Source organism: Spodoptera frugiperda, chromosome 28, assembly GCF_023101765.2.
Source record: "Spodoptera frugiperda isolate SF20-4 chromosome 28, AGI-APGP_CSIRO_Sfru_2.0, whole genome shotgun sequence".
Classification (NCBI taxonomy): Eukaryota; Metazoa; Arthropoda; class Insecta; order Lepidoptera; family Noctuidae; genus Spodoptera; species Spodoptera frugiperda.
The window spans coordinates 2,698,933-2,725,771 of NC_064239.1; the positions used below are offsets into that span (position 1 = coordinate 2,698,933).

The window sequence follows — 26,839 nt, forward strand, 5'->3', positions numbered from 1 at the left end:
TGACATAACTTTTTTATTTATGAACCGATTGACATGAAACAAACACTAAATGTAAATTTAAGCATCCCACAATATATTCGTGAAAACCGCATCCAACTCGGATCAGCCGTTTCTGAGATTAGCGCGCACAGACGAACAGACAAACAGACAAACAGACAAAAAAAAAGTTAATTACATTTTTGGGTTCGAGGTCGACATAACAATAACCCCTGCTATTTTTTTTATTTTTATTTTCAATGTACAGACAGCACTTTTCTACGATTTTATTATATGTATAGAAGATATAGATTACCCACACGTATATTGTAAGATAATTGTGTCGATGTGCACCTAATGAAGATCTATTTGTCTAAATAAAACAATTAATTGTACTAAATAGATGTGACGTGACGTATGTATAAACGGTATGTAGGTACTTAAAGGTCGACTTTGTAACCCAGTTACTGATAAGCACAAGAACATATCAATAGTATACTTAGGACCATATACTCATAACGTTTTACGACAGTCGTAGTTAGCGATAGTGTAGAAAATGTTTGTGCAAATTTTACTCTCGATTTTCGCATTCGTAATCGGTTTGCATCTATACTTTCGATATAACTACAGTGGTAGATTACTGAACAAAATTAGAGGACCGAGGCAAACGTTTTTGTTTGGGAACTTTTTTGATATTTTTATTAGTCCAGGTAAGTTAAAAACAATTGTAGGTATAATATTTATTTAGTTGAATAATATGTAAAACCTGCCGGTTGATGACCTGTTTTGTGTGTTCAGTTTTTAGGTTACATAGAGGTAATAGGAATATTCTTTGCTCTTTTTTACATGCACATTATTTATATATACAAGTTTAGCTAAGCAACGCGCTTTATTACATTATACCTATTCTAAAGTATCACATCATAATTCATTCATCATTGGCATTAAGTCCACCTTTGTATAATGTACATAAAGTGTAAAATAGATAAATAAAATCATAATCTTTATTTTTCTAGCTTCTTCTTAACTAGGTAAGTTGTGTCTAAATCACAAATGAATTTATTTCAGATTATTATTAGTTCAATTTTAGTGTAGGAGACCCATGTTATGTTTTTCAACATTGCCCCACACTAGGATTTTGGCTGTAAGGGTACATACACATGACACCCAGACCCGAAACCATAATTCGTGTATCACACAAAGAGTTGTTCCGTGCAGAAATCGACCTCGTTATACGTTGCACGGCAGCCGGTTGCCCAGCCACCGCGTCAATAGTGCTTCAGCACGAATGGAGCCGCTCGGCCGGAGTGATACCACGGCGAAACACGACGTGAAAAAACGCTTGTCGTTGTGTTTCGTTGTATGAGTGAGGTTACCGGAGGCCCCCATCCCAATCCCCAAATCTCCAAAAATCCTCAAATTCCTAATCTCTAAAAGGCCGGCAACGCACTTGTAACGCCTCTGGTGTTTCGGGTGTCCAGGTGTGACACCAATTGCTAACCATCAAGTGATCCGTCTCTTCGTTTAGATACCGGCTTATCCCCATAAAATAAATATTATTACGAGGAACTCGACGAATAAACCGTTACTGACTACTCAATCGTTAAATATAATAGTTAATTGAATACTTTTCGTAGAATTATAACATAAAAAAACCATTAATTTGTTATTTTTTGAATCAGATGAGACATTGCTTTTTATATGTGGTTCCATTAAACCCAGTATTCAATATTCTTCAAGGAACATCTCGACACCAGCAATTTATACTACGCTAACTCAAAATTTGGAAAAACTTTTTTTATGCCAAGTTGCTTAAAATGTGTGTTTACATACGTCATAAAAAAATTGAGAAGAAATATGCAAAAATAAGAAAGTTACAAATCTTATAAAACGCTAAGTAAAGGTACTTTTTGAAATCACTCGATTTATATTACGCCAACTATTATTAGCGGAGTGTGCGCGGGGATCACTTTGGTCAAAATCCTTGCAACACTGCGCTAACTCATAGTTAGCGTAGTTTTGTGCGTTCGTGTGTATATTTGTTCGTTTGTAAAATGAACGACTTAGCGACTTTTACATAGTAAATACTTATGTGTTAACGTATTAATTAGTTTATTAATGGTACGTTGACTATTCTTTTTGTAAGTAAGTACATGTTCTTTATAAAATATTGAAATATGCATCAGATGATTGATCATGCACTACGACGTCCCGTACTACACTACGCTAACATAAGTTAGACGTGTATAAGATGTAATTTTTTTTGATAAATTACGTTTATATACTGCTAACTTGCGCTAAATCAAAAAATAGAAATAATTAAGGAAATATAAATATCACATATTACAATGAATAAATGAAATATTAAGCATACCAAATTTCAAAAAAGTATCTTAATTAATGTAAAAGTTATCACGTTTTTCCCTTTAAACGCCTCTACTGTAAAGTACGCTTTTTGAGTTAGCGCAGTATAAATTGCTGGTGTCGATCTATATGTATATATAAGGAACGTCTATATCTATAAGGAACATCTAAAGAAGACAAGAGAAGAGCTATATACCTCTTACCCTCAAGAAAAATACCCGACCCTTACCTTTTACCTTCAAAAGAACCGAACCAGAGGAACTAAACAACGTTTACTTTGATTTATACTTCCGAAATCAATTACTTTCAAGTAAATAAGCAAATTTTTCAGTTATATTATTATTAAATGACATAAACATAACTTTATCGCGTTCCAAACTTGACCCTGTCGCGGAGTGAACAGACGATTTAGTGATCTGTTTATTAAAACAAATTGGCGCCTTATACTCTTATCATATTCATAGTTAAATAAACATGTTTTGTATATGATATTTATATTTGCAATTACATGGGTTAATACCTCGTATGCAGATTAATTACGTACCTACTTTGTGTCATCGAAATATAAATACTTTTATTATAACTTTCGTGAGACATACTAAATTAATTATTATGTTATCGGCTTACTCACCTAACTGTTTGACGAGGAACTCGACTAGTTTCAAGCCATGCTAGAGGCTCATATTCATGAGCAGCATTCTGCGACACACGACGTGGCGATTGTCGCGCTTCTACTACTAATAATTAATATAAAAACTTGTTTAATTTCTGTGAAAAATCATTACTTTTATGATATTTCTCTTTAGGTATAATTGTTTGTAATACTTACATTAATAACCAGTTGTAATGTTGTATTTTCCTCAACATTTAAATATTCCTCCAATCTTAGTGTACCGGGCCAACGAGTCGACTGTAATTAGGTTGTCAGTGTATACGAAGGTCAATAAAAAAAAACTCCACGTGTAACGTTCCTTAAAAACAAGAAATGCACTAGCACTATGTAGTGTCTTCTTTTATATTTAAATCTGATTAGGTTGTACAAATATCATTTATACTAGGTACGAGTAACTTTGTAGTTAAGTATCCATTGCGCTTATTAACCGACTTCCCAAAACGGAAGAGGTTCTCAATTCGGCCGGTATGTTTTTTTTCAAGTTTTTAAAACAAAATATCCTGGATTTCTAAGAGATAAATAGGACCTAGAACCTATAGTAGGACGCTTTCATCGGGCCCTTCTAAGGGATATTTTCGCCGCGTAAAGATAATATTTTTTATTATAAAAGATTCATTAATACTTTTATTTTATGTGTAATTAAAATAAAAAAATGCTTACTCAATCGAGTTGCGGTATAGTTCAGTGTGTTCACACTAATTCTATGCATGTAGGTATATAAGTTTCGACCTAAAGCAATTTTAATAAACAATACAAGTGTAGGTTTTCTTAGCAAAAAATTTGCTCGCAAACACGTTTACTAGTCGTGATAAACCTGTACAAATGGAGACGTTTAATTTCATACAAAATAAAAATTATGTGAAACTTAGGTAATTGTATATTCTACCTTATGACAAAGCGTTTTCTTTTTTCAGAAATCTTGTTCAACAAACAGATAGAATGGCGACAAAAGTATGGCCCAATTTGGAAACTGTGTGCGTTTAACTACAGAACTGTGTATGTTTATAAGCCTGAGGACATTGAGGTAAGCTTTCGTGATAGGCCAATAGCTTATAATCATGAAGCAAGTACAAAGAGGAGATGCCATAATCTGATTGTGCTCTGTGACACAAAAATAAACAGCGTTGCCCAATGATATTATAAAAAATGTGTAGATAGGTTATAAGCACTCAAAAGTGTGTGAGAGCCATGCAAGTGTGGGAGAACCATGCTTCGGCACTAATGAGCCGGCTCGACCGGAGTGATACCACGGCCTCACAGAAAACCGACGTGAAACAACGCTTGCCAATCTTTCCAATCCGCGGTTTGCCAAGAACCCTTAAATTCCTAACCCCTAAAAGGCCAACAACGCACTTCTTACGATTTTTATTTTTTCATTCACGATATATCGAGATTGGTCGTCAAGCATCGTGTATCGTCACAGTAGGCCCCATCATCCCTGTTCGCCACCTAAGGAACGGCCAACCAGTTCCGCTCGCACTACAAATAAATATCTTCTATTATATACTGCTAACATCATATAAACAATATTTCCAGGTAGTTTTGTCATCGACTCAGTATATAGCAAAAAATTTGCCGTACGATTTCTTAGTCCCATGGCTACAAAGAGGACTTCTAACTAGTCAAGGTACATATCTTGTTTTGTTTATTTTTATTTACTGCCTTATAACTTAAGCTGCACCTGCACGATTTCACTCGCTGCTCGGCTTCTATTGATCGCAGCGTGATAATTTATAGCCTTAAGACTTCCTCAATAAATGGACTATCCAACACAAATACAATTATTCAATTTGAACCAGTAGTTTCGGAGATTAGCGCATTCAAACAAACAAAGAAACAAACTCTTCAACTCTATCTGGGGGCACGGTAGTGCCCCGCCAAGACGAGCCAAGCGAAGCGCAAGCGCAAGGGCACTACCTACCTTTTCTCGAAGCGCTTCGTCGTATTTTTGAACCTTCATAACTTGAGTTTGGGTTATACCAGATAAACAAAATTTTCAGGATATAATGTCAGTGGTAGACTTAATAAACCTCTAAAGTTTCAATTGCATAGCTCTTATACTTTAGATTTTATTGATATCTAAAATACCCCGATTTCGTCACTCACTCACTCACTCACTCACTCACTGATGATCAACAAAATTCTTAAGGTACTTCCTGAAGTCCTAGAAAACTGAAATTTGGTATGTAAGCTAGTATTAGTACCCAAACAACAAAAAAATCCTAAAACTTGGAACTTTTACCCCCCAACCCCTTAAACTAGGGGTTGAAAGTTTGTTCGAGACTTCCGCAACTTTTGACGCTAGAGGTCTGAATGCGGCCGCGGAGGGGTAAAAATCTGAAATAGGGAAACTTAATTCCCTATTTCCTGCTTGAATCTGAAAATTATACACAAGTACATAGAACACAAACTTTTCATCAAATCAAAACATTATCCCACCCATAAGTACTTAGATATGAATAATATTACTACACTTCACTTCGGTAAGTGTTTATTAATCAACCTATACTTTTGAACATAAGCATCGTAAGTATAGTATGCGCCAACGCCCGCCGCCTGCCCCCTCGTCCCCGCGCAGTAGCTAAAAATAATCGGCCCGTCAGCGAGCGCGGCACCCGAACGCGGGCAGACGCGCGAGGGCAGACGTCGTTGACGGTTGTCTCGTTGAATGAAAAATTTTCGGAATATTTCGGTGATTTAAAAGTTTGCTATCGCGGAGAAAAAAACCATTTGCCTAATATTTAATTGTTAGTAGTTTAGTAGGTAAAGGTTTAGATACTAGTGTTTTAATTTTCATTGATAAAAAGTATTAGGATTACGTTTGCAATTTTCTTATAAATTTAGTAGTTTAGTAGGTGAAGGTTTAGTTAGGTACGGCCTAACCTACAAAAAGAAATGAAATCCCACAAAAACATTTCATGTTAAATGTTGCCAAGACGAGACCATATAGCTCGCACTGTCAAAAAGTAATCAGATCCCGTGTAGAGCCAAGTTTCTAACCCTACATGCCCAGACCTAAATCGATAAGCCCTAATTTCACACTCAAGTTTCGGGGAAATTCTACAGCCATAGCTCGTACTGCGTAGTTCGTAGCGCGTAGCAGAGTTTTTACGCTATAATCTCGTAGGCGTGCAAACCTTGGACGTAACTGGCGAGTTGGCCGCACGGAAAGAGTTTAGAAGATTGAATAGATTTTTAAGCTCAAGCCCATATGACGAATAGCAAAAAGTGCGGCCAACTCGCCAGTTACGTCCAAGGTTTGCACGCCTACGAGATTATAGCGTAAAAACTCTGCTACGCGCTACGAACTACGCAGTACGAGCTATGGCTGTAGAATTTCCCCGAAACTTGAGTGTGAAATTAGGGCTTATCGATTTAGGTCTGGGCATGTAGGGTTAGAAACTTGGCTCTACGCGGGATCTGATTACTTTTTGACAGTGCGAGCTATATGGTCTCGTCTTGGCAACATTTAACATGAAATGTTTTTGTGGGATAATATAGTATAGATAATGTTGTAGGCGATCTGTTACTTCTAGATTCTAGACTAATTCAATAAAACCAAAGGAAAGTCAAGGTTGTGATTAAATATGAAATATATGTAAGTGCATAAATTGAATTAAATGGAAACCTGACAGATTGTTAAATATACAATACTTTAAGGATTAACTGAATCTTTATACATATAATTATGTACAGACTGGCTTAACATATGTAGGAAAAAAAGTGTCCTTGTACTAGCTTTGAATGATAAATATAATCTTTATTCTGCACGTTAAATCACCATCTGGAGAGGAATGGATACATTTATTTTAAACTAGCTTTTGCCCGCGACTTCGTTCGCGTGGAATAGTGACTTCCGGCAAATTTTTGGTTTTAACCACATAGTTCCCGATCTCGCGGGATCTCTTCAAAAATGAGATGTGGAAGATATTCCAGGGAACTCTTCAAAAATCAACATAATGAGCTCTGCGTTTGAATTTAATAGATGTATACTCACTTAGGGCATTGAAAAATAGTTTAAAAACGGACTTAAACTAACTTAAAACTAAAGAAAGCTACGAATTACGAATTTATAACAATTAAAAAATAAACTATATTACAACCTATCCTCTATGCTATAATAACCAAGCTTAAACTAAATAATTTAAAAGAAACGACTTAAATCTAATTTAAAAATAATAAAATTAGACTTACAATTTTATTAAAAAAACTAACTACAGTAACTACTAATAATCGATATCAAACTAAACCTACGTTAAATAGTTTAACCAAAAAACCAGGAAAACCCAACAAATAAACTTATTAATTGACAAATACAACGAAACCAATTTAGAATATACGAAACAGCAGGACCACTACAGACAAATAATCATACGACTGATAATACACTTTTTCTACGATAGTACCGAAGCGCTCGGCCGATACCCAACCAAATGAATGTAACGAAACCATAGCGCGATCTATTTCGATCCCAACGCCATCTATCGAGGATAAAGACAACTTGGATTATTTATTTATACTCCGTTCGGGCATTTTCTTTGTACTAAAAGTTTAATTATATTGATATTATTTTTTTCATACCTTTTTACTATTTATTTACTTTTTTCGATGAATTAAAACAATAACATGAACCGAAGTCGTGTAACGATCGACATAGAATTATCTATACTCCGTTAGAGCATTTTCTTTGTACTTAATGTTTTATTATATTGATATTATTTTTTTCATACCTTTTTACTATTTATTTACTTTTTTCGATAAATTAAAACAATAACATGAACCGAAGTCGTGTAACGATCGACATAGAATTATTTATAAATAATTTATTTCTTATTTTTATTTTTTGATTTTTGAAATAAAAATATATCTATGTCCTTTCTAAGGTTCTAAACTATATCTGTACCAAATTTCAACCAAATCCGTCAAATAGTTGCGGAGATTAATGGTATAAGCATAGAATGTTCGACGTGATTCTTTAATTTGACATAACTTTTTTATTTATGAACCGATTGACATGAAACAAACACTAAATGTAAATTTAAGCATCCCACAATATATTCGTGAAAACCGCATCCAACTCGGATCAGCCGTTTCTGAGATTAGCGCGCACAGACGAACAGACAAACAGACAAACAGACAAACAGACAAAAAAAATTTAATTACATTTTTGGGTTCGACATCGACATAACAATAACCCCTGCTATTTTTTTTATTTTTATTTTCAATGTACAGACAGCACTTTTCTACGATTTTATTATATGTATAGATATATTTTCATAGTCCAATACTGGGACTTCTTTTTCAATATACAGTTTTTTTTTTTAATAACCATATCTGCCTTGTAATTGAGAAAAATGAATTCATTTGTAGTAGATTTTTCAACATCTTTTTCTACATAGCATGCTTTTATATTAAAACTAATTAACCTCGTATTATAGATTATATCTACTTATAGTAGGTATGAGGAATATGGAAAATACTTAAATTATCTTCTTTTCAGGTGAAAAATGGCATCATCGCCGCAAAATGTTGACTCCAGCATTTCACTTCCAGATTTTGAAAAAGTTCTTTCCTACTTTCTGTGAACATTCTCAAGAATTGGTAAACAATTTGGAAAAAGAGCTGTACAAGGATAAAACGGATTTGTTTCCTATTATAAGCAAGGCTACACTTGGATTGATATGTGGTATGACATCACTACATTTATAGAACCTATAAAACAAAGTCGCTTTGTCTGTCTGTCCGGTCTATATGTATATTAAATACATGCATGATATGGTAGATAGAGAAATATGAATAACCTTGTAAAGCCGGGGCGGGTCGTTAGTAATTGTAATATTTCAACTATTTCTTTAAAAATGAAACTATGTATTGGATGATACCTCATCCGCCATTATGAGGATCGGCCTCATGCTTGGTGGACTGACAATGTCATCAAAGTCACAGGGCCCTGTGTAGCTAGTACCTATAGAATAGTATGCAAGTAGCAAAGACTTTTGTTCACCAATTAACGTCTTTTAGCTATGATAATAAATCAAAAAGCTTTAATGACTCATACACTTTTTGTTGACCTTCATATCAACGCAGAGATTTTAATATAAACTCAAATGTGTCGAAATGAAACATCGTACATTTATATACGACAATATTATGTACCGTAAAACGGGGTGAATAGAAACAAATCAGGGGTGAATAGGAACAACATTTTGTTGTGTTTTCAAGTAATTTAGAACTGTTTACACCATTTTAATATTTTTTATTAATTCATTATTAAAACCAAAAATGCTCTATTAAAACCAAAAACATGAAAACAAACTAATAATCCTAATAAAAAAAAATCTATTCACCCCCTAAGTTTCTATTCACCCCATTTTACCGTTACACTAATTGCGTTAAAAAATAAATAATACGGTGACTTGTGTTTCAGAAACTTCAATGGGTACATCTACAGGGGAAGATAATAATATAGAATCTTTTAAAAACAAATATTTTAAACCTCTACACACAGTGGCTTGGACGATGATGTATCGGATCACAAGAATCTGGCTGTACACAGACACACTATTCCAATTTACTAACGTTGCCAGAATACAAAAGGCTGCGTTGAAAAGTTTGAACAAATTCACGACACAAATTATACAAGACAGAAGAGAATATAGAAAGAATAATAATATCACTGGTTACTATGTTCATGATGAGGATGATAGTTATGGGAAGAAAGGTAAACTAGCCATGCTGGATCTTCTACTTGATGAGGAAGCGAAAGGAAGAATTGATGAAGCAGGAATCACCGAGGAAGTCGACACGTTTATGTTTGAAGTAAGTGTTTAGATATCTGTTGCGATGGTTTCTAATGAATGACATCATAACTCTGTTGGTGATGATGGGTATGACAATTTCGACTATGCTGCCCAACCCATTATAATAGAGGTGCAACACTAAGTAGCTACTACAGCACAGTGGCGTAGCGTAGTGGGGGCGGCAGGGGCGGCCCGCCCCGGGCGGCACTTTTTAGGGGGCGGCAAATTTTAAACAATAAATAATAAAAATATTTTGTAAATATTTCAACCATTTTATATTTTTTTCGCAACTAGAGATCGGAGAAAGTAGTGATAGTGGGGATGGAACCTTTAACGAGTGGTCCTGCCCCGAGAGGGGCACCTGAGGCAAGAATCCGACGATTCGTCGGAACCAGTAATTGGTAGGGTAAAAAAGGTGAAGGCGAAATCAAGTTCCCACGATGTGGGACTTGATGAAGCTCAACGCCAACTGAGGACGTCTCTGGCGCAAGCTAAGCGGGTGGAGGCGTAAAAGGACCTGGAGGAGAAGGTCGCCGCCAAGGAGCGCGCAACCGGTGCCGTAAGGTCCAGGGCCGGCTACGGGGCTTTCAACGTCCTCTACGCAGACCACTCAGTGGCTGAGCTAGCGCAAATGGCGCTAGAGGATAATGAGGAAATTTTGGAGGTGGCCTCCAAGTCCTCCAACCTGAAGGGATCGGCTGCTGCCGACAGACGAAATAGGAGGCGATCTGTTGCTGCCGGCGGTCATACGCAAGATGGTCGACAGCGCGGAGTCGTGGGACGCGGTAGTGTCCTTCTGCGAGGATGTGATGTCACAGAAGGAAACTGCGGAGCGGGAGAGGGAGATCTCGACTCCCTTCCCCGCCCGCAGTAGGCGTAGGGTTAGGTTTGGGTTAGGTTTGGGTTAGGTTTGGGTTAGGTTTGGGTTAGGTTTGGGTTAGGTTTGGGTTAGGTTTGGGTTAGGTTTGGGTTAGGTTTGGGTTAGGTTTGGGTTGGGACCCTGGGACCTTGAGGCGAAAGTTCTTGCGTCACTATACCGGTGGCGAGTGGAACAGCGAGAACAGGGTGTCCAACTGATGCAACGGCAGATAGAATTGCATCGGTTGGAGCTTCGTCAGGTTTTAGTGGCGGAATGGCGGGAAAGGCTTCAACGCCCTACCGCTGGCTTCAACATCATCGAAGCAATCCGGCCAGTACTCGTTGATTGGCTCGGGAGAAGACATGGTTCCTTGTCATTTCATGTGACACAAGTACTTTCGGGGCATGGATGTTTTGGGAAGTTTCTGTGTCGTATAGGCAGGGAGCCGGACGCTCGGTGCCATCACTGCGTCCATTGTGAGGAGGATTCGGCGCAGCACACACTCGTGGAGTGTGTGGCTTGGGACGAACAGCGACGTGCCCTCAAATCCAAGATTGGTGACGACCTGTCACTGCCGATTGTTGTCCAGAAAATGGTCAGCAGTGCAGAGTCGTGGGATGCAGTGGTGTCCTTCTGCGAAGATGTCATGTCGCAGAAGGAGGCTGCGGAGAGGGATAGGGAAATAACAACTTTTGTACCTTCCCGCAGCAGGCGCACCGGGCGTCGAAGGAGAGCAGAAATTGCTCTCTTTCGACCCCCATAAATGGGTCCGGGGACGGCGGACTTGGGGAAGTCCCCGTCATCCCGTTATAAAGGACCCGAGGTGGTGGCGCGTGTTGTGTCCACGCGCGCCTCCGAGACGTAGCACGGAGGAGATTAACACCTCACTTCTCTGTGCATATTGAGGTGGGGCCTGACAAGGCAGGCCGCCACGAATTCGGGGGCTGCGGAAGAATTTCGTTTCTCGCTCCCTCGTACCCACGTGTGAGACGGGACACCGGGGTGGGTTTTAGTCAGTAAGAGTCTGACAGTCCCTTTCGTCCTCCCCAGACGACGGGGCTCCATGAGGATTTCCCACCTTGGGGTCAAAAAAAAAAAAATGTTTGGGTTAGGTTTGGGTTAGGTTTGGGTTAGGTTTGGGTTAGGTTTGGGTTAGGTTTGGGTTAGGTTTGGGTTAGGTTTGGGTTAGGTCTGGGTTAGGTTTGGGTTAGGTCTGGGTTAGGTTTGGGTTAGGTCTGAGTTAGGTCTGGGTTAGGTTTGGGTTAGGTTTGGGTTAGGTTTGGGTTAGGTTTGGGTTAGGTTTTGGTTAGGTTTGGGTTAGGTTTAGGTTAGGTTTGGGTTAGGTTAGGTTTGGTCCGAACCCAGACATGACTAACCCAAACCTAACCCAAACCTGATATCTGGTTCAAACCAATTTTCGTTGTTAGTTTCTATTGAAATCTACAGCATATATTTATTTTTGTTTTCTCCTTCTCTTATTTTAAAAGTTAGAGGTTAGACACTCATTAAAGTTAAAAGTTAGACACTCATTTTTCCACTTTAGAAGCGTCTAACTTTCAAACGGTTAATTTTGACGAAAAATGGTTTTAAGAACCATAGACACCCATTATGGATATGTTAGCTGAAAAATTTTTTTTTTAATCAGTTCCATGTATGAAGTGCCTCCTTTTAATTTTTAAATTTATAAATTTATTGATTTTTATTCAAAATTCGAATAGCGGTTATTGAAATACATCATCCTACAAAGTTTCAACTATGTAGGCCCAACAGTTTCGGAAATAAATGGCTGTGACATACGGACGGACGGACGGACGGACGGACGGACGGACAGACAGACAGACAGACATGACGAATCTATAAGGGTTCCGTTTTTTGCCATTTGGCTACGGAACCCTAAAAAGTCGATAGAACAAATCCGTTTAACTGCAGACCGATAGCCATAACTTCCCTCTTCTCGAAAATAATGGAATCCATTATTAACTGCCCGCTCTTGCGGTACCTAGAGGATCACCAGCTACTCAGTGACCAGCAATACGGTTTTCGTAAAGGTCGATGGGCTGGGGATCTTTGGGTTTACCTGACACACCGTTGGGCACAGGCGATCGAATCTAAGGGGGAAGCGTTGGTAGTTAGCTTGGACGTGGCGAAAGCCTTCGACCGGGTTTGGCATAAAGCGCTTCTTTCGAAGCTTTCTTCCTATGGTCTTCCCGAGAAATTGTGCGAATGGGTCTACTGCTTCCTTGCAGACAGAAGCATTAAGGTTGTTGTCTCGGAGTATAATGAATTCAGAATTGTATTAAAACCTACGTTTAAATTACGTTATGGGATAAGCCCGCCACAACTTCCCAAAACCGCTGCAAGTCCTGTAAGCCCGGATCTATAGTAGATACAATCATGAAGACACTGGAACACTGAAGTGACGCATTCATTTAATGTAAAATTGTCTTAATTTCAGGGTCACGACACTACTGCAACAGCGCTCTGTTTTATGATCATGAGACTTGCGAACGAACCTCACGCACAGGTATTTTTATAAATGTAACCTTTTTGCTTCTAACTGGTGAATGACCCTTAAATAAATAAACGTTGAGGTAATGCATGAGTGACGTAGTCAGCCCCCACAATAAGACCAATTCGCTTTATCTTTTTTTTAAATATAACTACATTTCTGCTATCTTTAATACCTTTTCATTATCTAGCTGACGGAGTAAATTATGTTTTCATACTCTGTCTACATCTCTATTAATTATCTCAAATAATACTTCGTACGGTACAGCATGCGTTTTAATGTTGTTAATTATGCCACCTAGGGCATAGTATGGAACTAAAATCTAGCCTTACTGGCGAAAGTTAATCTTATATATCGGAGTATAAACTGATTTAATCTTAAGTATGTTTAAACTATTTTCAAGGATTCTATAGCTGAAGAATTGAAGAGTATATTTGGCGACAGTCAACGGCCTCCTACCCTTGAAGACTTGAGTCAAATGAAGTACCTGGAGTGTTGTATAAAGGAGTCGCTTCGTCTGTACCCCAGCGTACATTTCATGTCCAGATATTTTGCTGAGGATGTGAAGATAGGTAAGTTACTCTATCTGTGCTTTTTCGCCGGGACACCACGGTAGCGTGACTGGTCGCCGGTACCAATTAAATGTACGCAGCTTTTTAGAGACTTACTCACCTAGTGTCCGCTTGCTTGAGCAAACAATTTGCCGGCACTTAGAGTCCATCTTGATACTGTTGCAGTGTGGTGTGGCGACACTCTGGTGTCTAGTTTGGTAGCTTACGGACACCATGGTGACGTGACTGGCCGCCGTGGTATCCCGGTAAAATATAGGCTTTAAAGTTTCCTTACAAAGCATTTAATCAAACTGATTCTGACTGGTTTATCATAACAACTTTAATGCTAAGTGCTATCTATTAAAGAAATATATTTTTTTGCCTTACTTAATTTTCTCTTTAATATTTTTTTCTCGTCATACTTGTATAAAGTGCATCCAATTCAATATGTCAATCTTCTCAAAACAACTATTACACTCAACTACTACTACAGCTTCGTTATTGTTATTTATTTATACTTTATTGTACACCTTAGAAAAGTACAGGAGAATCATGTCCTTTTAATAGGAGCTCAGTATTAATGACTTTAGAGACGATACAACCACTGCACCAATTTCTATTGTTCCTACAGGTGACGTCATAGTGCCACACAAAACGATGTGTCATTTCAACGTGTTCGACATACATCGCAATCCCGATATATTCCCGGACCCGGAGAAGTTCATACCGGAACGATTCCTGCCTGAAAACTGCGTCTCGCGTCATCCATACGCCTACATACCGTTTAGTGCTGGGCCGAGGAACTGCATAGGTAAGACGGTTAATAATAATAATCTATTTTTGATTCAGTATTGCAAAAAAGACTAACCGCCGCACTCAGACTCATTAAATGGTTACTTACCCCATCCCTTAGCAATTGTTTTCAACAATTAAACAGAACTGAACAGGGGTAGATTACAGTTTGGAATATCATATAGACTATTTTTTACCCCACGGGAACACGGGTGAAGCCGCTGGCAGAAACAGAAGTAACTCATATATTTTTTTTTTACAGGTCAAAAGTTTGCTCAGATAGAACTCAAAGTTATCATGTCAAGTATACTCCGAAGGTATATATTGGAACCAGTCACCAGGACAGAGGACCTGGTGTTCACTATTGACATCATTTTGAGGACCAGTCATCCAATCTATGTCCGTTTTCGGGAAAGGCATCCTCGTGAATAAAATTGTACTTTATATGTGTTAGATGTCAGCACATCTAATAACCCAGGAGATTTCAATTTGAATTAATACCAACTTGTACGAATGATCAAATTATGCTTATTACAAGAAGCACAGTTACATTAACTAAAAATCACGGTTGAATCAGTAGACTCCGCGATGTCACCGTGACTGCGCACTCTCTACTCATGATGAGCAGCGTGCTATTATTGATGAAGAGCCACTCTCTGACTCGAAACTAATAGAAGGTTTCTCTATTAATACGTTGTCTGTCCGTGCATTACATGTAATGTAATGTTGATCTGGCTGTCATGTCCGTGCATTATATTTAATGCATTAGGCAGTGGCAACTAAACTGCGTTTACTGCGCTGGACGTGTTAGCTAGAACTTAGATTTTTCTAGGGACGTATGAACAAAGACTTGACAAAAATAAAACTCAATATGCCATCGAAAAGTGTATATTTTTTATCAGTAGGACATTTTAAGTACCATTGGACGTACCACGAGATTATACAAAATAGGCCGTGATTTTTAGTTAATTTAATATGTCTCACTATAGTTATTATAAAAAAGCACAGTTACAGTTACTATCTCTCTATTTTAAATACATTTTCAACTAAACCGAATAATAAGATATCGGAGTTAACCGGTAGCGTATGTTGTTAACCTTTAGATTACGTAGCTTTAATTAATCCTTATAATCAATTAATCAATCTTTAGGTCTGGCTTGCAAAAAGGAACAAAATAAGTAAAGGTAACTCGATGGTTTGACGTTTATACCTTTCACAGACTTACGTCAAATGTTTATAATTATTACGTTAATGTAGGCATTGAAATAACTTGTAATATCAAAGTTAAAACATTTATTTGTCATAAACAATTTACATTTTCTTGACTGAGAAATACAAAATATGCGCAAGTAGGTACAGAATGCGAACCAGTGCCAGAACAATATAAATTAAATTGATATTTTTAACAATTTAACAGATCCCCAGTTAAATATGTCATTGAATTTATGTTTCAAATGCTAATAAACTTTTATTTTCAGTTATGTCTTTGTTTTATTTCTCAACAAAATGTTATTCGGATCAACAAAGGTGATAGTGGAGGAGATTTTCGTTTCTCTCTAACGAACAATGGTCAGCAAATTACTAAGTAATGAACAAAAAGAAGCATATAGGTTCTGAAAATCCCACACTTATTGTAGTTACGAGTCTTGTGAAGAAAAAAAAGTCCACCAAACACTCGTTGATCTGCGACCATTTTATTTACATAAAACCGAACAAAAGTAAAGGCCTTTTTACGAGGAAAAACCTAGGCTAGGATTTTTTGGGGAAAAACTGGGGAGTGTGGGTTTTATACGTTACTAAAGCATCTGTACCTAAAGGAGGCACCGAGTCCTCTTAGTAGACCAACCCCGGAGCCCCCATGAAACGACTGTTATGTCACCTCCCTATGAACACATACATCCTTGAACCTCTCTGTGCAGAGTAGTAGGTACTACTCTGCGTGTAGTACAAGGCGACACGTGACCACTAAGCCGCCGACTTCATTGAGGTCATTGAAAAAAGTAAAGGTCCTAGCATCTTTTATCCCACAACATCATTCATAGCACACAATATACATCAAATGTAAACATAAAAGTCTAAAAATATTAACTTAGTTTCATATGTACTTCTACGATAAACTAAGTTTTATACTTTATCTGAAAATAACTATTCCATTTTAGCCATTAAAATCCTCCGACTAACTCTCCAGTCGCGTCTACTGTTCCGTTGAACAGCAAAGATCAAAATAAAGCACCTGAATCCTCAATCATACCTTTAGGTACACCCTATAAACTGAGACTTTACGTCGCACTACAACATGCACTAACCAAGAGGCCAGTCTTGATACTGGCCGCGTGACGCCTAAACATACACCGTCGTGTTCATGGCATTCTGTTGCAATAGCTGACGGCATCACACGTGCTGATCGCCGACAAAATGATCTTGTACATACTATGGCTTGTTTGTGGAATACTTGCGGTGATTCCCTTATACTTCCGATGGTGTCGCGCCGGTCGCCTAATGGCCAAAATTCCTGGCCCGCCTGAACTGCCCGTGTTTGGAAACTTAGTGACTATCTACAGAAGTAAGGGTATGTATTCGTTATCATTGGTAGCTTTGTTGAAGTCATCCTTGCAGAGGTATTTTCTAAATCGAATGATCAAATAATAACATGCCTATAGTTGTGTGGGTATAAGGTAGGTACTTCTACACATTTGCCTTTACGATATTAAACCTTTTCTTTACGATGCTGAACTCTGTATGTACTAGGTATTTATATAGTTCGTGTTACACCACTACCATTACTATATAATAGTATTAATGTAGTCATGTGCTTTCTGCTTACTATGTGTTATTTAAAAAAATCCTTTAATACTGATAATAATTAAATGCAATTTGGATTGTAATGTTAAATGTGTACATAAGCCACAGGCGCCTAATAACGCCCACCTTATTTCAAAGCCTCATAAAATCTTCCAGATAAATAAAGTATAGCAAAAGCATATCAATTGGAAGTTTTCATAAATTTATTTGGAAATCGGGATATTGACAAAAGTAATAAAATGAATGGCATTTTAACAACAATACAAACTTTTTTAAACCATTAACCGCTTAAATGTACATATTTCTGTATCTATTTCTAACTCATGTAGTATTCGTTTTGCTGCGACAGAAAACATACATGAATTTTTCGTTCTATTCACACGATTGCTCCTCTTTATTAGTGTAGCCACGTGCTAGAGCCACGCCTTTTATATTAATTGACATTTAACTGAGCTCTTAAAAAAAACTGGGTACCTATTGGGTCACCTAAGATGTCCCGGAAAATATTATTGCAAATATGTATGCGCATTATGAACAATGAAACACTATTCACATAAATGTTCACGGTAAAAACACAACCTTCGTATGACATTATTCATACTCGTATAGAGCAAAAAAATTCAACCAAAAATTTTAAGGTGAGCCATGTTAAGTCAAAATAAAATAAAAAGATATTACTAAATACTTAAAACTAAATTTAACTTTGAGATAAACTTTAAACTTAACAAAAACTAAAACTGTATCATCTTTTCTTCTAGTTTATTACAACGCAAGACACCTATGCAAACATATGAACATATAGGTCCGGGCCACCTTAGGGAACCATATTGTGGGCCGTATTAGGTCCCATACCAAGATAATCTTGTAAAATACACAACAAACAATAAATAATAATAACATAACACTCACGTGTAATTCGCTGTTAATTAGATGAATTAAGAACTTTCACTGTTTAAAGCAAAAGGGTTTTTTTTCTATTTTCATAAAGATTAAGATAATGCATTTTGTACAACGATGAACGATGATCGTGATCATTGAAGAATCATTTCCATTTTCTATGAGAAAGAAGAACCCCATCGCACAACATACTAAAGACACACCTAATAATAAATCCAAGACGTGTTGAAGTCTGTGTTCCCTAAAACACACAATTTGGGTGTCTTCAAGTTAACAGGTTGCTCGTAGGTAGGCGTGTTGCATCGTCGGCCACAACTTCGCTTTCCACCAGTGACCAAACGCCATCGTATATGTATAAAAATAAAATAAACCTAGACTTTTCAAACAGCAATCTCTAACCCGCTTGACATGTGCAGTACTTACCACCTAACGAGAATTTTTATTTTATTTATTTTTTCCATTATTTATTTAATTAGTTTTTATTCCTTTTTTAGGTATTTTTAAGTTGTAAATAATGTGTAACTAATCGTTATAATTTACCACCTATTTACAATATCCTACTGGGTGTCAAAAATACTTTACCATACCCGGAATGAAAGGCAGACCAAGGCGATCAACGAGACAGTTTAAACAAATTAAGCTAAATAAAAGAAACATACATTTAATGAACGCTTACAATGACACAAAACATAATATTACTAGCTTTTGCCCGCGAATTTGTCCGCGTGGAATAATGTGGGATTGTGGCCTTCTCCAAATTCTATTTTACAGCTGTATCAAATTTCATCCGAATCGATTCAGTAGATAGGTACTTATGTATTATATGTATTAATTATTGTGAGACCGAAACAGACTGACATAGCTATTTACGTATTCCTCAATAAATGCACTATTCTACACAAAAATAATTATTCAAATCGGATCAGTAGTTCCGGGTATTAGCGTGTTCTAACCAAAAAAATTGTCCAGTTTTATTTATTAGTATTTAGTTTCTGCCAGTGGCTGCGTCCGCGTTAAAAATAAAAAAATCTACGGGATCCCTATCACCCAAGTCAGCTCATACCCTGTCTATATATCAAATTTCATCAAAATCCGTTCAGTAGCTTCAGCATATTTGACGGACAAACATCCAAACAAACAAATTTTCACATTTATAATATTAGTGTGATATAAAGATAGTTATTTAAGATATACAGACATATTCATACATTTTGCAATCTGCAGTTAAATGCTTCCGTAACCTCATAACTAAACTTGTTTCGCACAAGGTAGGTGCTATTAATAAAAAAGTGCATAATTAAAACTCTAAATTTAGAAATCTATTTATAAATAAGTTATGCAGCGAAACTAAAAATAAACTTGCAGAAGTGGTTAACCTTAAAGCGTGGTAACGCATTATTGTTAAATTTAAAAATTATAATATCTATTAAACATATATTAAAATACATAGCACAAGGATTTAGATTGCAGATTTTAAACGAGGTCACAATCAACCTATAACGGTGAACTAGTCACACTTAACAATCTACCCCAAAAAACTAAGCTTTTTTAAGGGGGAAAAATCATCCCGTGGGTGCGTTTACAAACATACAAGTTCACATATACATAACATGACACCCAAATCCGAAACAACAATTTGTGGATTCACACGAAGAGTTGCCAAGCCATTGCGCCAACCGTGCACGTTATAATATATAGTTTATACCCACCGCTTTACTAGGTACGAGAGTCCCGTATAAAATACATGTACTTAGGTACGGTAATTAAGAAGTTAATATCACATTTTATACCGGAAACAATTCCACATTCCGTCTGTAACTATCATATTTATTTAAGTATGATTATTGCATCTATTGCTTATGCGAAACTAGTTTCTGAAGACCTATAACAAAACACCACTAAGGATCGGTTCATATCTGACGTAAAATACGTCGAGCGTATCATCGGTCGTACTGACATATCATCGGTTGAGTGTGAACGGTCAATTGTTTTTCTATACATTTGTCTGTTCTGGCGTTACGCGACCGATGATAAGCGACGCATGTTCCGTCAGATATGAACCGACCCTGAATCATGAATTCGACCTTCAAAAATTATAATATAACCTACCTCAAGCTAATATATTTTTGAATTTACAAATTACAAGTCAAACCGGCTTAGAAGCCAAAATAATGTGACGTCATTTGAACAGGTCAAATGACGAGCACAGAACTAGTTTTGAAAATTATTAAAAAAAACTGAGAGTGACGTAATTGAGATCTCTTTTTCGAATAATGATTCATCAATTACGTATAAGTTTATAAGCCGTTATAACCTTAACTTAACTTCGGCACGAATGGGCCGACTCGATCGGAGTTATACCACGGCCCCACAGAAAACCGACGTGAAACAACGCTTGCGTTGTGTTTCATTGTGTGAGTGAGGTTACCGGGGCCCAATTACCCTCTTCCCAATCCCCGATTCCCCAACAACCCTTAAATTCCTAACTCCCAAAATGCTGGCAATGCACTTGTAACGCCTCTGGTGTTTCGGGTGTCCATGGGCGGTAGCGATTGCTTACCATCAGGTGATCCGTCTGCTCGTTTACCGGCTTATATGGTATAAACCGGTAAAAAAGGTAAAATAAATTCCTTGTTATTTAAGAATTTTATCTGACTTGATCTAAAATTTTAGGTCAGTAAGAAACTTGTTTTCAATTTCTTACGAAGACAACTATGCTTTTCATCTCTCCCAATGATATCTTCTTATTTATTTCATTGAGAGATTCAAGACTGGTAATGTTCTTTTTTCCTTTTTTCAGAGGACTTATTCACCGATACGAGATTATATAACAAACTTTATGGGCGCATTTGGAAAATGCAAGCCTTCAATTTGCGAAGTGTGGCTATATCTAACCCGAAAGATATTGAGGTATGTACCATACCTGTTATTATCTTCTTTATATATAAAGCATTTCCATAGCAGTGTTGTGGGTACGTTTACAAATATACATTTTCACATAAATATATATGACACCCAGACTAGAAACAACAATTTGTGGATCACACAAAATGTTCCTCCATGTGGGAATTGAACCCGCTACGGGTTGCGCGGCAGCCGGTTGCAGTCGCCCAATAACTGCGCAGTCGTGTGCAGACTTTGTACCCTATCTTTCCTTAAGCCGGGGCCCCAGTAAACCGCTAAGTCTTACATAGCTCCAGTCAGATAATTATGAAGCCTTATTTCCAGGCTTAAATTCAACAGAAGACTTTTTTTATCTGATGATATCATAGCATCATGTGAAATCATAACTATGTTCTAATAACATTTGCTCCATTTCAGATGATACTCTCTTCGACCACGTACAATGAAAAGAACCTGCCTTACAACTTTTTGTATACTTGGCTCCGTGAAGGACTGCTGGTGAGCAAAGGTCAGTATATATTCATCAGCATCCTGGCCAATATCAGTCATGAAGCCAATGTGCTTACTGTAACCTTCCTACTGCTGGTTGAATCGACCAGTACCCTCAGTATGAGTTTGCTTTACGTTTAAAGTAAATCGAAACGTGAACGCGTTCGGCGCTCTGATTGGTTGGTTCAATCGCAGTAGCCAATCAGAGCGCTGAACGCGCTCGTTTCGTCTTCGTTCAACGTAAAGCCAACTCGAACTAAGGGTACTGAAGGATAAAAATACATTTTGTTTTAGGTGCAAAATGGCACCAACGTCGCAAAATGTTAACACCAGCCTTTCACTTCAAAATACTCAATGAGCACTTCCACAGCTTCTGGCAACGAACCCAGGACCTACTGCTGGCAATAGAAAATGAACATAATAAGGAACAAATTGACTTGAAACCTTTGTTTACTAAAGCAACTCTTCTTGTTATGTGTGGTAAGATAAATTCATTAAAATATTTATGAACGGTTGGGATGTTCTATGACATCCAGGAAATTTACAAGAGGTAGTGACAACTTAAAATTTATTATAATTACAAAGGGGAAAAATATTACGACTGATTAAGGCGACAAAGAGTTATTATACTTATCTAAACTGCGTATTAAAGTTGTCATTTTTTTATGTCCAAAATTATCAAACATACATTACCAAACGACGAAATGTCAGTACAGAATCCTATTCAAACAAAACAATTAGATTAATAATAATAATGCCTTCCCATTTAAGAGACATCATTCGGTACAAAAGTAGAAGACACGCCTGCTTTTGACAAGTATCTGAAGTCCATTCACGATATGGGGGAATGTGTTCTTCAAAGACTGACCCAACCTTGGCTGGCAGACGAGGTGGTATACAGCTTGTCAGCAAACGCAAGAAGAGAAAAGTTTATAGTAAAGAAATTACATAATTTTACAAAACAAATTGTTGAGAAACGGAGAGAGAAAAGGATGCTGAATAGTAAGAATGTGGTTGAAGGAAATGTGTACGAGAAGAAAATTAAACCAGCTTTGCTAGATCTCTTGCTGGATGAAGAGGAACAAGGGAATATAGACAACGATGGAGTCTTGGAAGAAGTTGACACATTTCTGTTCGAGGTTAGTACAGACACCACGTACATCACACACATCAACAGCATATAAACGGCCACTGATAACCAAAGGCCTCTTCTAACACGGGGAAGGTATGAGCATTAATCACCACGCTTGCTCAATGCGGGTTAGCGATCTCAAACTTATAATTAGAAATAAGTCCAGGTTTCTTCAAGATGTTTTCCTTCAACTTTTGTCAGCGGTGTCTAAATTATCTTAGAATATACATATAACTCGGAAAAAATAACATTGGTACTTTGCCGTTGGTAGGTTTCGAACCGTGGGAAGGTGGCGTCTTGGGAAAATCATCCAACTCAAACTGTATTAATGAGTTGATCTAATTTAAAATCAATAAAATCTGATTAATCGTAGCTATTACAGAACAATAGGGTTGTAAAAAATATTACACCAGAGTTCTATTTACAACTACTCGTATATTTTTTTAATGACATTGTGTGATAATGTACTTAAATGTAATCAGAAGTGCAAATAATTGACTTTTATTACAAAAAAACATTTGCTTTATCTTATGTCGATGGTAAACATCTAGCATTTTAACTTTATACAAATCTCACTCCAAATTGACTTTTCTTTTTGCTATTCCACTTACGTTTTTATCATTCATTTTATTTATCTAGTTGACTGAGCCATTGATCTCTACAAAAAAAGAAAAAAAAACTGAATTTAGTTTTTTTTATTCTGTTTATATTAGTCATCCACGGACTCGTGGCCTGTGCCCTTGTCATAAACGTTTTTAGTCATTATTTATAGCACCTATGTTTTTATTTTTGATGAATTTTGTATTGTACCTAGTATTCTTTTTAGGGGCACGACACCACAGCATCAGCGTTGACGTTCATGGTCATGAGGATTGCTAACGAACCAGTAGCTCAGGTAATGATGAAATCTATTGGACCTTCTCACCTTCACCTTGACCTTCGGGTAGTAAAGTCAACATTTAGCACTAACTCTTTAATTGATTAGGTAAATATTTACGAAATACATAATATTATAGTACACAGCCTTTTATTCGAGTGGTCGCGGTCGCTTTTATTCGGTATGACAACTAAGCAAGAGGTCTCGAAATACGCTTGTATCTTATAAAAGCTTTTTCGAGATTCTTAGTAGTAAACTTTGGAAACGTGTTCAATGGATGGCAATAGGCTCACCTTGTATTACACGGGACTTAAAACTTACTGAGGAACGTACCTGCTGTATATTTCTTAATTCCGATTTTTGAGAAGTAGGCAAAATACCACACCTATTTATTTATGACACAGTTTTAATTGACTTAAATATACCTTTTACCTTTATGTTTCAGGACCGTATATACGAAGAGTTAAAAGACATTTACGGTGACTCCCAGAGACAGTTGACTGTCGAAGACTTGAACAGGATGAGGTACCTGGAGTGTTGCATCAAAGAGTCGCTCCGGCTGTACCCCAGCGTACCATTCCTTTCTAGATATATTAAACACGAAGTTGATATAGGTACAGTATTCTTTTGTTAATTACATCTATTGCTTTAACTACTAAGTCTCCTTCGTATAGCTATGGCAAGAATTATTTTGAAGTACAGAATGAAGATGTTTTTGGATTTTACAATTCTTAAACTGTCTATCACTACAGCCATAATCAGTCTCTTATTCATTAAAAACAACAGACCTTAGAAATAATAACAATATAATAGATTTCTTAGTTTTCATTCCGCTTATAGATGTATTTTTAGCATGTGGTGTGTAGCACCACCCTCCCGCCCGCAATTAAATGCTCTTGCAGCAGAGGTGCAACATAAAAACGTACACGACATGCAATATACTACTCGACGTAATATGTTTCGCTCCTTCGAGCATCTTCAGGAGGTATTGTCTCGGTGGCTCCTGCAGGTCCAATGGAAGTCAGAAAATTAAAGAGTCCGATTTTATGCCAACTTAAACGTAGAATTTTTGACTCAAATCAAAGCTCTTAACACCAAATCTATTGATCAATAGGAGTATAGTAGTGGGAAAGCCTCTTTATAGTTTGTTATAGTTCTATCTGTTATTTGGCATTTAATGTCTTTTCTTATCTGCATACCTAGTATCCATATGATTATAATTTTATTACTCCGTACCTTATAAGTGAGAACTTGTTATTGGCTGACAGTCCAACTTTCTGTTCCTAATTTGTTGTCTTTTAGCTGTAAGTTTTCCATGTAACTTAAAAATAAAAAAATTGATTAATTAATGAATTTCCCCAGCTGGCTACACAATCCCATCGAAGACATTTTGCAACATCCATGTGTTCGATGTTCACCGTGACCCTGAAGTATACCCTGACCCAGAGCGGTTCATCCCTGAGCGGTTCCTACCAGAGAATGTGGTCACTCGCAGCCCTTACAGCTACATACCGTTCAGTGCAGGACCTAGGAATTGTATAGGTTTGTATTTTTCATCAGATATTGAGAATTTGGCTAAGTTTCAAATTGTTCAACATTTTTAGAAGTAAGAGAAATATCTAGTTTAAATCTAGTTCAATCTGGTTTGTTCAAGAAACTGAATTGATACAAATCAAGTTATTGGGTATTCAATTTACATTAATCAGTTCTTTTCTTCTTTGTTATGTTAACACGGTTATATACCTATTACATTAACACATATAAACAATAAATAAAGCAGTAATATACTAGAAAATGAAAAAAAAACATATATACATACCTGCACCCAATTATCTGATTGGTAACACTGTTACCTACTCTATGTTTCCTAATGTTTTTGTTGTACAATACGAGTAATAGCGTCACTATATTTTGATGTGGTCTTCAGAAGAGGACCCTTCAAAATAAGATCATTCTTCTTTAGATTACCAAGTTAATATCAGGATTGAATTTATTTGCAGGCCAAAAGTTCGCCATGATGGAACTGAAGACAGTGATGTCGGAGTTGCTGTGGAAGTATCAGCTGGAGCCAATCACAAAGCCTGAAGATATAGTCTTCGCCACAGATCTAGTGCTTCGGTCCAATCATCCCATTTATGTACGGTTTAGACCTAGGGTGCATTTGTAATCTATACCTAATATATACAACTGAATTTGTTTGAACGCGCTAATCTCCGGAATTACTGGTTCGATTTGAATAATTATTTTTTTTAAATAAGCCATTTATTTAGGAAGGTTATAAGCTATATAATGCGATTAATTGGATCCGTGCAGTGGTTGAAAAATTATATAAATACGAAAGTAACTCATGTCTTTGTCTCTTCTTTCTGTTTAAATCACTGAATCTATTTAAATGAAATTTGGTACAGATGTAGAGCATGACTTGAGGTAGGATGTAGGATAACTCTAATTACTAACTCTAATTATACTAAACTATAAACTGAATAAATTTTAGTTAAATTTGGTGGAACGATACAGTGAGACCTGAGCGAATGCGTAATATTTTTTATTCCGGAAATTCCACTGTAACCGGTACCGGTGACCGTAACTGGTTTAGGGGTAGGGGTAACTGGGCATCGGCGGGGTTAGTCGGGAGTGGAGTGGGTAGCCGTATAGGGTCATTTTTTATTTTTTTTATATGGTTAAGGATAGGTATAGGGATATGGGAAGAAGTAGAGGTAGGTGCAATGTTAGGGATAGGAGAAAATTTTATACGTTATTATAAGATATATTATCTACATTTTATTACAGACAGACGAACTTACTCTATTTATTTTTCTACCAGTACTACAACATTTTGCTGTATCATGTAGGCTCATAGTTGTACTAATCTTATACCTACAACATTTAGTAAATACTAAACTAGCCAATAAATGCCATTAACGTATTTATGATAAAACAATATATTGGGTATCTTATCAATGTAATAAATAAAGCACTTAACTAAGCTCCGTGGCCATTGGAGTAGGTTCGTCGGTACATAGATTAGACATAGGCCCATTAAATATTTGACCTGTAAAGTTTCTTATATTTTTACTTCATATTCTCATCACACTTAGGGCAAACGTTGTAATGACAGTTTAAGATGATTTTAAATAAATAAAATAAAAATAAAAGTTTATTATATTATCTAGCCATAATCGATGTCTCCCCTTTTGGAGGCGGGAGGGAGTGT

The 26,839-nt window shown here is 36.8% G+C and overlaps 1 protein-coding gene and 1 long non-coding RNA gene across 5 annotated transcripts; both read left to right on the forward strand.

Annotated features, from left to right (window-relative positions):
- Positions 1–463: 463 nt before the first annotated feature.
- Positions 464–25,829, forward strand: LOC118265141 (uncharacterized). The gene is made up of 18 exons (XM_050705698.1): positions 464–686; positions 3,928–4,037; positions 4,550–4,640; positions 8,514–8,699; positions 9,441–9,832; positions 13,128–13,196; positions 13,585–13,753; positions 14,364–14,543; positions 14,787–14,953; positions 16,907–17,093; positions 21,024–21,133; positions 21,545–21,635; positions 21,911–22,096; positions 22,388–22,755; positions 23,575–23,643; positions 24,071–24,239; positions 24,988–25,167; positions 25,626–25,829. The coding sequence occupies exons 1-18, from the start codon at positions 533–535 to the stop codon at positions 25,790–25,792; spliced, it is 3,045 nt and encodes a 1,014-aa protein (XP_050561655.1). The 5' UTR covers positions 464–532; the 3' UTR covers positions 25,793–25,829.
- On the forward strand, positions 9,841–12,357 carry LOC126912706 (uncharacterized). 4 transcript variants are annotated; one of them, XR_007707360.1, is made up of 3 exons: positions 9,841–10,798; positions 11,785–11,861; positions 11,928–12,357. It is a non-coding gene; the product is annotated as an uncharacterized LOC126912706 (long non-coding RNA). The 4 variants fall into 4 exon arrangements; XR_007707362.1 differs by having other exon boundaries at positions 11,785–11,850; XR_007707363.1 differs by having other exon boundaries at positions 11,785–11,839.
- Positions 25,830–26,839: the final 1,010 nt, after the last annotated feature.

Bases quoted from the DNA above. Each gene is read 5' to 3' on its own strand.
- LOC118265141 (XM_050705698.1), top strand. From the start codon at position 533: ATGTTTGTGCAAATTTTACTCTCGATTTTCGCATTCGTAATCGGTTTG. The intron at 13,754-14,363 runs GTAAGTTACTCT...TTGTTCCTACAG, and splicing joins TGCTGAGGATGTGAAGATAG to GTGACGTCATAGTGCCACAC. The intron at 14,544-14,786 runs GTAAGACGGTTA...TTTTTTTTACAG, and splicing joins TGGGCCGAGGAACTGCATAG to GTCAAAAGTTTGCTCAGATA.